Raw genomic sequence first — 15,017 nt, 5'->3', positions numbered from 1 at the left:
ACTTCTCCATTAGTCTCCTCTCTCGCCAATATGAAGTGTTATTAGACAGCGAGGAAGAAACAGAGACAGAGAGAGAGAGAGAGAGAAAAACACGAGACAAGAGGGTCAGCGACACATCTTCAGTGACTCAAATTGATAAAGAAAGAAAAAAGGAGGAGAAAAGTAACATATTAAGCACAGAAGGCGGATAATGTCTGGGCACTTGCATCAGTCTGCAGAGTAAAAAGAAAGCGTGCGAGAGACAGACGGAAACAGAGGTACAAGGGAGGTTGTGTTTATTATTTGATAAAGCCTCCCTTATAACCTCAGCATGTTGTGCAATAGCTCTGGCTCTCCTTCAACTCTGCGGCGTGCCACTTCGAATTAGTCGCTTGTGGAGAGGGCCTGCCCCGTCTTTGCAAAATGCATTAGTACGCCACTCAGAGCCTCATACAGCCTAGGGTTAAACACAAATTATATCATTTCTGTCATCCAATCAAATCACACTGACCCCTTGACCTGCGAGATGAGTCAAATGCATAATGAAATATGACATGGCACAAAAGCTCTGATTCTAATCTGCTCTGACACGCGATCAGATGAGGATGACCTCCTGACCTTGACTGACAAGTGAGACGAGCACTGGGAACAGGATACACGGGGGAGAAGGACGGAAGGAAACATAAAAGAAAAGGGGGACAATATATGCAATTAGAAAGGCTGGTTTTAGTCAATGGGAGGTTAGTTAGTAATCAACTCAGTATCTTGGCTGAATCAGGCCATCTGCATCTTTGGACAGTTGCTTCTCGCTTTAATTATGATTCTTGCCATTCCCTACATATTTTCCCTCCTATACTGATAAATGAGAAGCATTTTTGTCACGGAGCAGCATTCTTCTCACATAGCTATGGCCAGGGCTGCAGAGATAGGAGCTGGATTTTATTTCCTAGAAAGAGCCTTTGACATTATATTTTTTTCCCTGTCTCACCCCCTTGCTGCCTCCCAATCTCTCTGTCTCTCCCACCTCGTCTCTTCCCACCCTCCCATCCCGTTCATTCACAGGACAGAAACCAAGTACGCGGCGGTTTAGCGTCTTCGTCCCCACAGCCCCTTTCATGATTTCCAAACAGTAACACAGTGACAGATAAATAATGCAGCCTGGCTGTTTTATAGAGAGAGAGATGAGATGACAGGGGGATGGGCGGGTGGGAGGGGGGTTGATCAAGGTCCGGGGGATGTGGAGCGGGGACCAGAACTGTTTGGGCTCTGTGAGGGGCAGGGCGGGCTGGGGTTGGGCCAGCCAAGGGAGGAAGAGGAGAGTGGAGGTGTAGGGTGGCTGTAACAGGATCTTTGCCCCCCCTCCCTGTCTTTGGGCTCTGCCAGAGAAGGCTTTGTGGTGTGTTGATACCCCCTGACATGATATTGTAGCAGAAGAACAGCTATGGCTTTAATTAAGCCTGAGTTGACTGAGAGAGATGGAGGGATAAAGAGAGAGAAGAGGAGAAAAGGGAAAAAGAGAAAGAGGAGTATCAAAAACAAACAGCCCAGCAAACAGAAGTAGCAGATCAATTTGTGCCGTTCAGATTAAGCTCTTGAAAGTAAGTGATCTTTGTAGTCTGACAACAGCTATTTGCCTCTGCTGTGTTATATTAAAACAAGAGCTCTGTGTACTCTAGTAAACAGGATCATTCATAAATATACAGTATAATCTTCCTTTGGGAGAGCAATGGCAGAGTGAATGAGAATAGATGATGCTCTCAAATTCTTCCCAAAGATAAATCCACCGTTTTCCTTGCAAACCGGACTGCGTGGAAAGGCGAGATAACGGGTCCTGACTTTGTCTCCGCGTGCAGAGCGCTGCACGGAGCATACGCGAAGGTGTTGGAATGAAGAGCGTCGGAGGTGATGGAAGTGGTAGTGTGAGGGGGATTTTAAGCATAAATCACCACGGTGACAAAGCTCTCCAATAGGCAGATAAGTGCACATTAGTGGTAAGGCAGATCTGTCATCGTCTGTCTGCGAGCTGTCGGTCCCGCCCTCTCCCCGAAACAAACGCTGACTTGAGAGGACGCCAAACTCTGCGTCTGTGTGGCACACAAGCAACTGGCCTGAATATGCTCATGCACTTATGCTCTTATTGTGTGAGCTTGGTTATTTTGAAGAGGAAATGTTCACAGTGTGTGGGCCACCTGTCAAAATAAAAATTCTGTTTGTATAATGATGTTGCTTTTCGCGAATGTACTATGAAACGAGCAAATTATATTAGGGTCGCAACTAATGATTATTTTTCTCCCCCTTACCATTTAGTCTCTGGATCGTCAGTGGGAAAAAATGCTCATTTCCCAGAGCCCAAGGTGACATATCAAAATGTTTTGTTCTGTCCAACAAATATTCAGTTTATTATGATATGAAACACAATTGAACAAAATAATTTTTTGGAGTTTGTGCTTTTAAATGCCTTAAATGATTAACGAATGATCAAAATAGTTGCTGATCAATTTTCTGACGATTGCTTCAGCTCTTAAATACAACACTATGCCAAGAACATGAAGCGTTTCACAAATACTAAAATGCATGCAGCTCTTTTGTTGTGGATGCGAATTACATTTGACGGCGAATCATGTTACAGAATTAATATGCATTTTGATATTAATTCGCTTATGTCCTAAATCCAGATCTCTGCAGGCATTACAACTATAATTTAATAAGAAGGAGAATGTACAGATAATGAGCCATTAGCCACAGTCAATATCATCTCCAGAAGGCCTTGAATACTCAGGCAGCGTTACAGAGGGAGGGAGAGTTCTGTGCCAAATAAAAGACAAGCTGGAGAGCTCCCCAATCAATGTTATTTTCTCTCTCAGTCCCAGACCAACTGTCTGTTCATCTGTTTCTTTCAAATGAAAGGTGTGCTGGTATGTAACACTTACAGTCGAGAGATCTGTCTCTTAATTAAAATGTTACAGATTGTGTTTCGCTCACTGTGCGGCTGAGCATACTGTGTATTGGAAATAATGCTCCCTATAGTGTGCGCTATCGATCAGAGGAGGAAAATAAAGGATGTTTCGGTGACAAAATAAAATCTGTGTAATGCAGCTTTTGGTAGGAGTGCACCACTAACTATTGAAAAGAAACCAATGACGAGTTCCTCATAGGGAGGGGGTGGGGGGGGGGGGGCTTTTGTTTGAAAAGTGAATTCCATACTAGGACACACATTGGTCCATGCGATCCATCAAATACATTGCCTTTGTTTGGATTTTACTTTTAAAGGAGAAAAGAGTATACATTAGCCAGAGTGTACATGTGGTCCTGTACATGCATGCTCATTCTGAATAGAGGCATATGAATAATTTATCTTGCCACAATCCAACTGGGAACGTCCTTGGTATTTACATTTTATCATCAAGGGCACTGGATGAGCCCTCACAGCAGCCTAACACATGACACATCCTCAGTCCTCGTCCCTTTGCACAATCAAAAGCAACGGATGGGGCCAGGAAAATGTTTCCGCAGCGTGGATATATATTTAAACAGAGAAAACAAAAGGTTGATGAACATGCTCGATGATGACTAAGAGCGGCGGTCTTCAGATTACACAGTGGTCAGCCGCAGCCGTAGTGAAGCACGGTAAAAGAAGGCTCCGAGGGACACGCACAGGGACTCACTTCACACAATGGCTCCCATGTTTACAGCAGACAATTTAGTTTCCTTCCAACAATTATGAGGGAAATTGAATCTCAGGAAATGTTCGTTTTCTTGTCCATTAGACCAAACAATAACATTATCCCCACAGGTTTACGAAAACATCTGTCTTCAAAGGAGAGTCCAGAAAATTAAGATCAACTGGCTTGCAGGCTTTGTCAGGACAAAGTAAATCAAACTGAGGCAATCGCACTTCTTTTTCTCTTATTTTCTTCCTTTGGTGTAACATGTAGGGAGATGAAAGTGCGCTTTAAATGCTGAGGCTGTGTTTGCGTTCCTGCTTCACAATAAAACATCGCTAACGTCCTTTTTTGTGGTCGAATTAAAGATGGGTGTTTTAGTGTTTTAGATATTGTAACTTAATGAAATTCCTCTCATCTGGCTTCGTGCTTACAGCCTCAGATTGGTATTCCTTTAAAAGACATTATGTACATTTTAATCCTCCTGAAAGCTATTGTTGTAAAGAGAAGATTGTTCATTACTGTGTACTTAAAGGCACAATCTGTGATCCAAATGGCCGAATCACAAAAACGCAAAGGCTTTAAAGCTGCTATCACTTCAAAATGAGCGCACACCAACATTAGACGAAAACAAAATCCACATTGTTAAGATTTTCTAATGCTGACTGAGGTTTCTTTGCAGTAAAACGGGCCTGTGTTGTGTATTCCAAGCAGCTGGAAAATGCCCATTTGTCATTTGGAGGTTATATATCTTAACAAACCTGTAATTTATGTGGTCACAAAATTACAGAATGGGCCTGTACGCTCACCTCTATACTAAAACAGGGTTGAGAGAAATAAGAAAAAATAAAAGTGCCCTGTATCCTCTCTTCTGTCTTCCATCTCCCCGTGCCCCTTATTTTCTAAAAGTATCTGTTTGAGAGATAAATGACCACTCTGCTGCCGAGGATGACAGCCTACACAAAGATGATATTGAATTGATTTCAGAAATGTTGCAGAACTGACTGTTTGATGTATACTGCTAGACATGAATCATAAAAATTCTATTAAAAAACCCTTGAATGGCTGACACCAGAATATTATTTGTGATGATTAATTTGACTCAGTCATTACAATGGGAGTCAAGTTGGATCGTCTCTGACAAAATTGCTTTTCATTCCCCGTTGAATTTCCCTGCTATTTTTCTTTTCTTCTCGCCCTGTGCAGGACTCTGATCTGATTGGACTTACTGTGTTAGCGCGACAGCACACAAATACAGAGGCCGCGGGTCTTCTTTATTACTCATCGCCGAGCATTGAGTTTTTGGTTCAAAATGAGACGTTTGTCATGTGAAACAAAATTACACCTATTCTAGCAAAACGGCACATCAGAAATTAAACAGCTTTCAAAGCTTTTTGTAGAATGGCAGGAAACCGAATTCCTTGGTAAACAAGATGTTAGCATAACTATAAATTAATTTTACTTTATTCTGTTTTTGCAGTGTTTTCCCCCATATCAGTTCTATTATTTATGAATTAATGCTTTCAATGCATTGTCAAGGTTATATGATCCTTTTATGTTGGAATGGTTACTTTACACAGGAGGTTTTTAATGAATCAGCTCTTTGATAGACAAGAACAGCAGATGTAGTGACCGAAGTGGTGATGGAGTGAATTTCGCATTTATTTTGCCACTGATCGACCAACTGTTAGTTAGTACAGCTGTCAGTAAGGCGTTGTCTGCCAAATAAATGTTTATTCTGGAGTCTGCTGCAAGAAATTGAGAACCACAGGGCATCAGTTTTCAATTTGTCATTACTTTTTCCTATCAAACACTTTATAAGCCATAACCCTCTTTGTGGTTTTCTGATATATGAAAACAATGGATGAAACAGAGGCTAACACCACCACACAAAACAGTTTTATTTTCCATATTGGGACACCAAAAAGTCTATTATTACACTTACTGTTGCATGGCTGTAACAGTTATCTGGCTTTTGTTTATTGTTTGTTGTCAGTTTAACTTATGGTAAGGTCAGCACCAGCAATAAAGGGTAACTGATAATGAAGGACAAAGCAGAAGTATTGTTGCTATGGTTACCTGCAGTCTAATATTGCTGTGGTAAGCAATAGATAACATCAAGACGTCAATATATTCAAAAATGCATGTAGGAGAGGCTTAGATCCAGCGTCAGTTAGCTTAACTGTTAGCAAGTAACCATTCAAGATGGTTAAAAAAATAAAAATCGGAGCACGCAACTGAATTTAAAGTTTGGTGACTGGATGTTTGTTAGTGAAATTAACTGCTGTCGACTTTTGTTCTTGTTTTACGTACGCTTTTTTACACACTGCTTTAGTAATGCAGCTGCTCATCTTCCGTTATACTGAAGATCCAACTGGAAGAGTTTGCCATCCATCCATTCCTTGGAAGCGCTCCAGTTGCCTAACACGGCCTTTACAGGAAATTAATAGGACATTTTGAAACCTTGGTACCTGAAATAGCTATTTCTCTCTGTCAAATAACTCTTTTACAGTAAACTGTCTCCATCTGCAGCCCATATGAAACAGAGTCATGCAGAAATCAGTTATGACTTACGCTAGCTTTAGTTTGACTTAATATCCAATATTCATCACTTCCTTAAAGGCAGAATGAGCAGGTTTTTCCTAAAAAACGATAAAAAAAAAACAAATAGTTCTTGAGCCACGTTCGAAGGCGTTGTAAAATGCTCAATAAACACACACCTGTGACTGCATTACATCAGTATTATTCCGCCAAACAAACTGTTTCAGAAAGTCAGATTTTTTTAGGGAAGTTTGTTTCACTGGGTGAAATGAGTGGTGTAAAGAAAAGGACAGGATAGAGGAGGAAGATAAAAAACTGAAGAGCTGTTTTCAGACCTGGTGTACACAGAAGGATCTGGGTACTGATTTGAAGACAATCGCCAAAATGGAGTTAAACCAGGCTCTCCATTAGATTTATGCCACTGTGAAAAATGGAAAGGTGAACCCTTCTGGTGCCCAAAGCACAACGAGAATAAGATGCTGAAGCAATACCTTTGCTTCTGGCAATTAAAACACACCTGTCCAGAGTCCAACACCTCTGCACCAGCAAAGAGGACGGTAACATAATTGAACACTACTTCAACAATTGCACAGTTAATGCCGATGTTCAGATAAATGTTAAGAATCACCACAATCTATAAGCATGCTTTCCACCGCATCTGTGTTGCTCCATGTCGTGCCAAGCAACAACCCTTGGGGCGTATTGCTTTAGTATATACTCATACAACAATAACCCCTCTCAAGCATCACTTATGAACCACTGGAAGTGTGTGGTGGTGTTAGTATCTGCAGAGTCCCTGACCTCCACCTGTATTTTCAAATTTTGCTGTGTTTGGGATGTTTGTGGGTATCAGCCTTTAGGTAGCAGGTGCGTAGCACCCAGTCAAATTAAGTTTTCTCACTTGTTTGTCTCCATCAGAACTACACAGGCCAGACCGGCGGCGGCGGGGGAGGAGGCGGAGGTGGCGGCACGGCCAGTGGAAATGGAGCCGGGGACGAAGACTACGAGATCCCCCCCATCACTCCACCTAACCACCCCGAGCCTCCTCTTCTTCACCTGATGGAGCATGACTCTACAGGCTACCTCTGCCACTCGCTGCCACACAATGGGCTCATCAACCCGTATTCCTACCCAGAGCTGCCCACACTCATGATGTCTAACATGCTGGCACAGGACAGCCACCTCGTCTCCAGCCAAATGCCCTCGGTGAGTAGCACTACATGGACTGAACCACTCCATTAGGGGGCCCCAGTAACACGGTGACATTTAAAGAGTCAGAGAATACTTTCAGTAATGGTCACAAATGTTTTGGACAATTTTAACCTCTAATTACAGAAGAAGTAAGAAGAATAGAGTGTTGGACTTAAACCAAACGCTTTCAGTTTGTTGTGTGATTTCAACTGTGCTAGCTTATACAGAAACTGATTTTGTTTCTGAGATAGCCAGGAGGACATGAGGGCAAATTTTTAACCTTCACATGTACACAAACACCGAATAGATACCATATACTAAAGCAGATACAAAGTTGCAGCTTTGGAGAAAAAAATGATGGAGCACATGAGAAATTGCACAAATCTGTCTTTTTAAATGATTTTCAAAGCTTTTTGTATATTACAAAACATCCAAAACAGCCATTTTGAAGTGCTTTGTAATATAAAACAGATTACAACCATATAAGGTAAATGTAATTTTGAAGACATGAAGAAGGGGGCTAAGTGGGGGAACTGAGTGATTGTTCGGTGGTTGCCATGTCAGCTCTGATGCATGGAGAAAGGGATTGTGGGTAAATCCATCAGCATCATATCTATCTCGACAGCATGCATCGGTCAATCTGTCAAGCCTTCAAACATGAATGCTTGCTGATTACTCCCACAGCTCCACACAGAACTGCTCCTGCACAAATTAGCATCTCCAAACCATAATTGCATTCGTGAGAACTGCAGGAAATAGAGCAGGTTTCTATCACAACAAATTAGACATCTGAAGCTTGAGCGTGAAACACTATGTATCCTATAGGCTGCAGTAGGTTCTCCAGTTAGTAATCTCTGTTATAGTATACATGTAGTATAACCACACATGGCAAGAAAAAGCTGAGCTGAGTAAATGAGTAGAGTTCAAAGTATTTTGTTTTGTTTTGTATTTTTTTGTTTTCTGATCCTACTCAGTGACCAAAATGTAAATGTTGTAACAGAGGTGAAGTGAAGAGAGTTCTTTCAACATCTATGTGACTGCGTGATGTTTCATTCAATGATTGCCTTTGAAACATGAACAGATGCGAATGCCTTTTATTGATTGCGGACCTAAGTGAAAATCACTTGCATAAAGAGCAAGTGCATACTGTATGGTCACCGATATTAACAAATGCAAAGATTTTTGCGTTCAGGGTGTGAAGGTCAGAACTTCATAGCTTCATAACTTACTTGACATTGACTGATATATCGTAAACAGACACAGATTCAGCTACACTTACAGCTGTGCCTTCTGAATAGATTGCCTGTAATATAGTGCACATGGTTCATAGCTTTCTTTTTCTCTCTGAGGCAACATTGGGAATGACAAGCCGGCAGCATGTTTTGTGTATGTTAATGAAAAGACAAGAGCATCTATTATATACAGAACATTAAATACATACAGCTGCATATGTAGGTCAAGCATAATGTATTATAATGTTCATCATAAACAGAAGAGATAAGGATAAACACAGCCAGTATGTAGCCAAATACAGCTTGATAAAGATCTGCAACATAAACATGCTGTATATTACATATAATGTTGGAATATTCCCCCTAGGCATTGGATCCTTGTGTCATTTATCTTCATATTCATTTCACATTTTGGTCATGACCTTTGCTGGGGAGACAGTGGTTGATTGGCCGGTCTTTCTCTCTGCAGTCAGGATATTTGTTACTGCTACAGAGGGACACACTCGCTAGTTTAATAGATTGAATGCTGCAGGTTGTGCGATAAAAATGCATGAGATGTGTTTGAAATGACACACGATGAACATGTAATCAAAACACGCATGCGAAAAAAGCCGGTAACTGTGGGTGATTGCTATTCTGATGTCTGGGCCGGGTGGTTGAAAGGGTGTTTTGTTTTTTTTAAAGCGCAGACACAAAGATAAGAAGTGCAACACATATTGCGAATGTGATATATTGTCCAAATTAAGTGTATATTCAGGGTGATTTAGAAGCAAATAAATCAAGATAACGCCAAAAGAAATAAGTGCACTGGAAATCTGCACCACTAGATTTAAAGTAGCTTTTAAGCAGGTGGTCAGGGATCTTTAAAAAAAAACAGTACAACCTCCCGAACCTCAATAATCCTCAGTGGCTCTGAGAGAAGCTCCTTGAACATATAGGAGATCTTTTCAGGGCTCTGCTTCAACTTGCAGCATATAAAGCAAACTCAGAAATTTCTAAATCAAATAGCCTGCCTGGCGAAACTACCAAACCGTAGCAGAGGTTCATTTGTGCTGAGAATGGAGTGTCTATTAAACTGGTGCCTCACCTTGACACAGTCTGTTGAGCAGAGTAATTAAGCAAACTCTGCAGTTCAAACATGAGATGCTATCATAATGAATACCTCACTTGACATGGATAGATAAATAACAAGGGTTAATTCTAATTTTAGACTGTTCTGTGGGCTGAAAAATACAGTGTTTGAGTGTTACATGTAGATAGAAAGGGATTTTTCTGCAGCCGCTGTTGACGTTGTGTGTCCATGTGTTTCTGTGTCCTCACTATAAACAATATCTCTGCTGTTGAAATGGATCCACTACATCTGGAGGTCAGGCCTTATATTCAATCTTGAGCACATTGAAAAAAAAATCCATTAGGGTTCATCTTTCCTGCATCAGCCATTCTATTGTGGTGCTGCAGTGAGATCTGTTTTCATCAGGCAGATTCAATACGTGAGCTGGGCAATGAAAAGAGTGCAATAGAGTTGGATGAAGTGAGGAGGGGTGAGGATGGGGGGGAGGGACAGGAGGGCATTGTGGGGAGGAAAGCAAGAAGAAATTGCAAAGAGGAAAGCGGTAACTCTTATTCAAAATGAGCATATACCTGAAGTTTTCTGTACCTCCTGGATTTCATTATTAGATATTTTAGAGATAATTCAGTTGAGTGAAATAGGGTTATTCTGTCTCAACAAAAGGCTGAGAGCTTCTGGTTTTTAAACGTGGGCCTTTGTGATTCTAGTATGAGGACGTTTGAAAGTACTCCATTGCAGGTGCAACAATGTAAACATAAAATAAAATAGGGCAATTATATAACGAAAATGATTCAGAAGAGTATTAGAGCAGCAGTTGATCGTAGTCAGGGAGCTGCTGGACAGATAGATAGTGCTCTTTTGTAGTGGTAGAGTGAACTGTTAGACTAAATGGTGTTTAGATTTAGATCTTTAGGTGGGTGTGGATCCTCCTGACCAATGACAGCTATCAAGATTTTCACTTGAAATAAAGAATAGAGAAGAATAAAGAATAAAACTGGTCTATGTCTATGTTTCCATCCTCTCACTTCCCTCCCCAGTCAGTGCTTTTCCGACCCAAGCCCCTTTGTTCCTGCTGAAGATGTAAATATACAAACTGATCACTCATATGTAATTTCATTTCATGCTTTGTGCGGATTTACAGCAGCAGGATGGTGAATGTGGAATGAACACTGGCCATGTTCACAGTAATGAAGGAACATGTTTGCCAGTGCATCAGCGGGGCTCATTGGTGTGTTTTTAATAGTTAAACAACAATGGAGGTCTATATCACAGAGATTTCCTCCTCCATCAGCCATCAGTCTTCGGCAAGGCAATGCTTAGCTAGTAGAGCTGCTTCAAGAAGAATATTTGTTTGTTTTTTTGTCCACTATTAGAGTAAATTGATGTATTGTATTTGAGTTCTAGATCGTTGGTGGACAAAACAAAGCAATGTAACGATATGAACTGGGGTTTTTTGGGTAATTGTAATAATGCCAAACCATTAATCAGCTGGATGTGAAAACAATCTGCAGATTAATCGATAATGAAAATAATTGTTCGCTGCAGACCTGCTTGTTAACTCATTGCTTGATTTGGTTCGTGGGTTTAATGGTAACAAATGCCGCTAATCCTTTAAAGGTGAATCATCAACAGGGACGAGACGAGTGGATGGAAGCTTACATTCCAGCCAGGTGCTGACTTTTGAGGTTTTATCTCCACTGCTGACTCTCAAAACCTGAAAAAGACGTAATTGACTGTACTCCTCTAATTTTGTAAAAAGGCCGTTTTTAATTCATAAGGTGTTTTTTTTTTCTGATGCTTATTATGTTGCGGTCTGAAGCCCCTCCTGGCCAAACCTGATATCTTTCAGAGAGCTCCTTTCTCTGATGCTCTGATGCACTTGGCAGGGCCTCTCTCTCTCGCTCTCCCTCTCCCTCCCTGCCTCTCTCTCTCTCTTTCTCTCTGTTAATGCCCCCCCTGTCATAGCATCTACAAGTTCCAAAACACATTAGACATTAATAGCCATGCTCAGGTTGCATTGATCTTATCAATACAGCCCAGATACACATCTCTGCTGCTGCTGCTGGTGAATCATTTCTGGAGTGGCCTCACTGTTGTCTGCTGTGTCTTTTTTTACACCAAAACCTAAAGCAAAACTATTTCATTATTGGCTGGACAGGTATATTTACATGAGCGTCACACCTGTGCTGTGACAACCACATCTGCAATCCATTTGAACAGAAAGGCTCCATATTCAGCTATGGTATGTTTAAAATTCTCCTCAAATTCATATGACCTGTGCCTACAACTGGAATAAATTATCTTTGATTAAGTTTTTTCTCATGTTCCTCGATGATGCATGCAATATTAGCCATCATCAGGCTGGCTGGAGTGTGATGTTTTGAATATGTAACAGATGATGAATGTATAATCAACCAGGGGATGTTATGCGTAACGGCTGTGTATTGGCAGAAAGAGCTATATGCAGACGCAGCCTCAGCTCCATCACACTCCCAGGTATTATCTCGTTTGTTATTTTCCGGAATACAAAACGTGAATCTGCCTGAATGAGGGTCAGTTCATTTGTAATGAGGGTTGTGGCGCCCTAAAGATCCGCATTCATATTCAAATTCATACTCTAATTTCTTTTGTTAGCAACATTTAAATGTAAGAATTTCCTCGCAAGCTCTTTATCTTCTGTAGCTGAGGTTAATTATCAAGTGTTAATCCCACCCTGATTGTCATGTTAAGTTGGGTGGATGCCGGTGTTTTCTTTTCTTTCTTTACTTTTACTTGCGAGGTTTTAAGTGATCCTGGCAGGTGCTTGCTCTCCAAGCCTGTGTGAATGAAATATGAGCTGCAATGTCAACTGAACTTGTCACAGACAAGCTGGGATGAATTAATGATAAGAGAGCAGAGGTGTGTTTTAATGTGTTCTCTCTGTGATGGAGGGTCCCAGCAAACGTATTATCGCATACTGTACACCTGCTGGTTTTTGTATAAACATGGAACAGAGAAAAAGGTGGATTAGAGATTAAGCGATGCATTTATAGAGACAGTCTTGGTCCCGTAATTCTAAGTCTGAAAAATGAATGGTGCTGCATATCACCTGGACTGCTGTCAAGTGACTTTTCTGAAATATTGCAATTAAATGTGTTTAGACTTTTCCAATATGGACTTTAAATTTGTCTTACCTTTCCCTGTAAAGACTTTCTGCCTTTTGAGGCTTTGCCTTATTCTATACTTTTCATTCAGATGAAGAAAACCTATTTCTCCTTTGAAAGACCTTCATTCTTAGTCATTTTTTAAAGGGATTAGAGCGTCTGCGGAAAATGATGGAATGTCTGTCGCTTTCCACCACAGTTCAACAAGCCCACTGATAGAATGGGACTTGTATTAGTTATTCGAATGTTGATTCAGGCGTAGATGATTTTGAATGATCAATGCCTCCAGCAGAACAAAAATATCACTTGCTTGTTTGATGGCCTCTTGAAATCTGCAGGAAAAAAAAATAGGGCAGTTCTTTAAACTGCTTCCCTTTTTTCCCACTTTTTTGTGATTATTTATTTTCAAATTGTCCCTTAGGCTAATGTTCCATTTGGCATTTCACACCTCCCTCTCCCATAAATGAACCATCACAGCCATAAATCACTGGACAAACAGAGACTTGTGCAAACCCTGAAAGGTTCAGAGATTTATGTAACACATTCATGTTTTCCACTTCCTCATTTTAGTACTCCACTGGTAAAGCCTAGCTAATAAAAGGTCCTATTAATATTTCCTGTTGCTTAGCAACGGCAGGCAGCAAGTAATAGCATTCTGTGGAAAAATAGATGACCGATAAGGAAAAATTCAATTCTTTTCTCATCTCCTGGGAGAAAGTGCCTTATTTCTCTGGCAATGTGATATGAAACTGTAGTTGTATATTAAGAAATATCTTAAAAGAAATATAGGTTATTTTCCAATTTCATCATTTTGGAGGGATTTTTATTGCAGGCTGGGGTGGCAGCTCATCTATTTTCTCCACCCTGATAAAGTCAATTAACCTATTGGATTAAGCTAATCAGAGGATAAGGTGCCGACTTAATTTCTTCTCTTTTTATTCGGAAATTCTAAAGAGATGGTGTTAAATAACACACACACCGAACTCGAAAGGGATCAGTTATGTGAGACAAATTGCATTTCATTTATATTGCAGGTGTAACTTAAACGTGTTTTGTACAAACACAGGGCAGCCTCTACAGTAAGAGTACTATATACAAAATCTCTTCTAATAACCCTGCTTATCAGAGCGATCGCAGGTAATGGATGAGGATCTCTACTGTGACAATTTTCAATTTAGATAATTCATCACATCGTATTTCAAAAACAACTGAGTAAAAGATGTGTTATCACACACATGTTGTTGTCATCATGCTCCTCCATACTGTAGATGTGATCAGCAGTGGTATTCAAGCAAAGAACAGAAGCTAAAGAAACAAAGGCAGATTCAGCTGCAGCAGATAGCCGGTGTTATGAAGCAGATACATAGATAAGGGATTTCATATTACACTTAGCCACGGGCCCCTGCTGAGATTTATCATGCCATGAAATCGTGTCCATATTGCACCGTGCCCTATCTCAACCATCCATCAGCTCATTGTGCTTTCACCACCAGGAATATTCTGCCCTGGTGGCGGTGGAGAGCCATGTCATCTCACTCAGGGACATCTCCCCTGCTGTGCCACCAGCCACCAGTTCAACTCAACACTGTCGCTCTGTCTGCTAATGTGCACAAGAGTGGCTCGAGTCGGGCTGATTAAAACACTTTGTGTACTCATGTCACAGTTCATCGTGTACTGTGAGAGGCGCAAGCTACAGGCAGAAGTCACGGGTAGCATTCATCCTCGGTGGTGGCAAGTAGGAAAAAATGTCTCCAGCAATTATTACATGATTCTGACAGCTTGTGTTTGATATTAGAATAAAGAGGAATTTTACCAAATCACAAGGTAAGCTTAAGTGTACGGTATCGGTCATGTGTCTCATTTTTCAAAGCATTTACAGGGGCAGGCTAATTGTTGTCTATGTGGGAATAATTATAACAATAATACAAAAATCTTTTTTTAAATTGTTTTTATTTACTAAGAGTGAGTGTTAGTAGCGAACCAGTGACTAATTTGTGTTTTATTTTCTGAAACTTGTCCACTAGTCTCATCTCACAGTAGGGAGTGCATCTTTCGAATGGTGTGGGGACATCAAATCTGGGTGAAAACCTACTTGAGGTGGTCTACTTCTTTAAAAAAATCTGGGTTATTTTTTGGGTGAAAATCAGCAAAACAATAAGCCTCACACATACAGCACCTAAAGCTGTGATGCAGGGGACCA

At 40.7% G+C, this 15,017-nt stretch overlaps 1 protein-coding gene across 4 annotated transcripts in view; it reads left to right on the top strand.

Moving 5' to 3' along the window:
• The window catches only part of tox2 (TOX high mobility group box family member 2), a 113,120-nt gene that overhangs the window by 75,469 nt on the left and 22,634 nt on the right, over window positions 1–15,017 (top strand). For all 4 annotated transcript variants that reach the window (XM_041958415.1, XM_041958423.1, XM_041958407.1 and 1 more), the window contains exon 4: window positions 7,101–7,388. In XM_041958415.1, the coding sequence (XP_041814349.1) occupies window positions 7,101–7,388 (288 nt within the window). The remainder of the gene's footprint in view (window positions 1–7,100; window positions 7,389–15,017) is intronic.

This window comes from Chelmon rostratus, chromosome 2 (genome assembly GCF_017976325.1).
Source record: "Chelmon rostratus isolate fCheRos1 chromosome 2, fCheRos1.pri, whole genome shotgun sequence".
NCBI classification, from domain to species: Eukaryota; Metazoa; Chordata; class Actinopteri; order Chaetodontiformes; family Chaetodontidae; genus Chelmon; species Chelmon rostratus.
The sequence above is the reverse complement of the archived record's forward strand: the minus strand, read 5'-3'. Positions and strand labels throughout refer to the sequence as shown.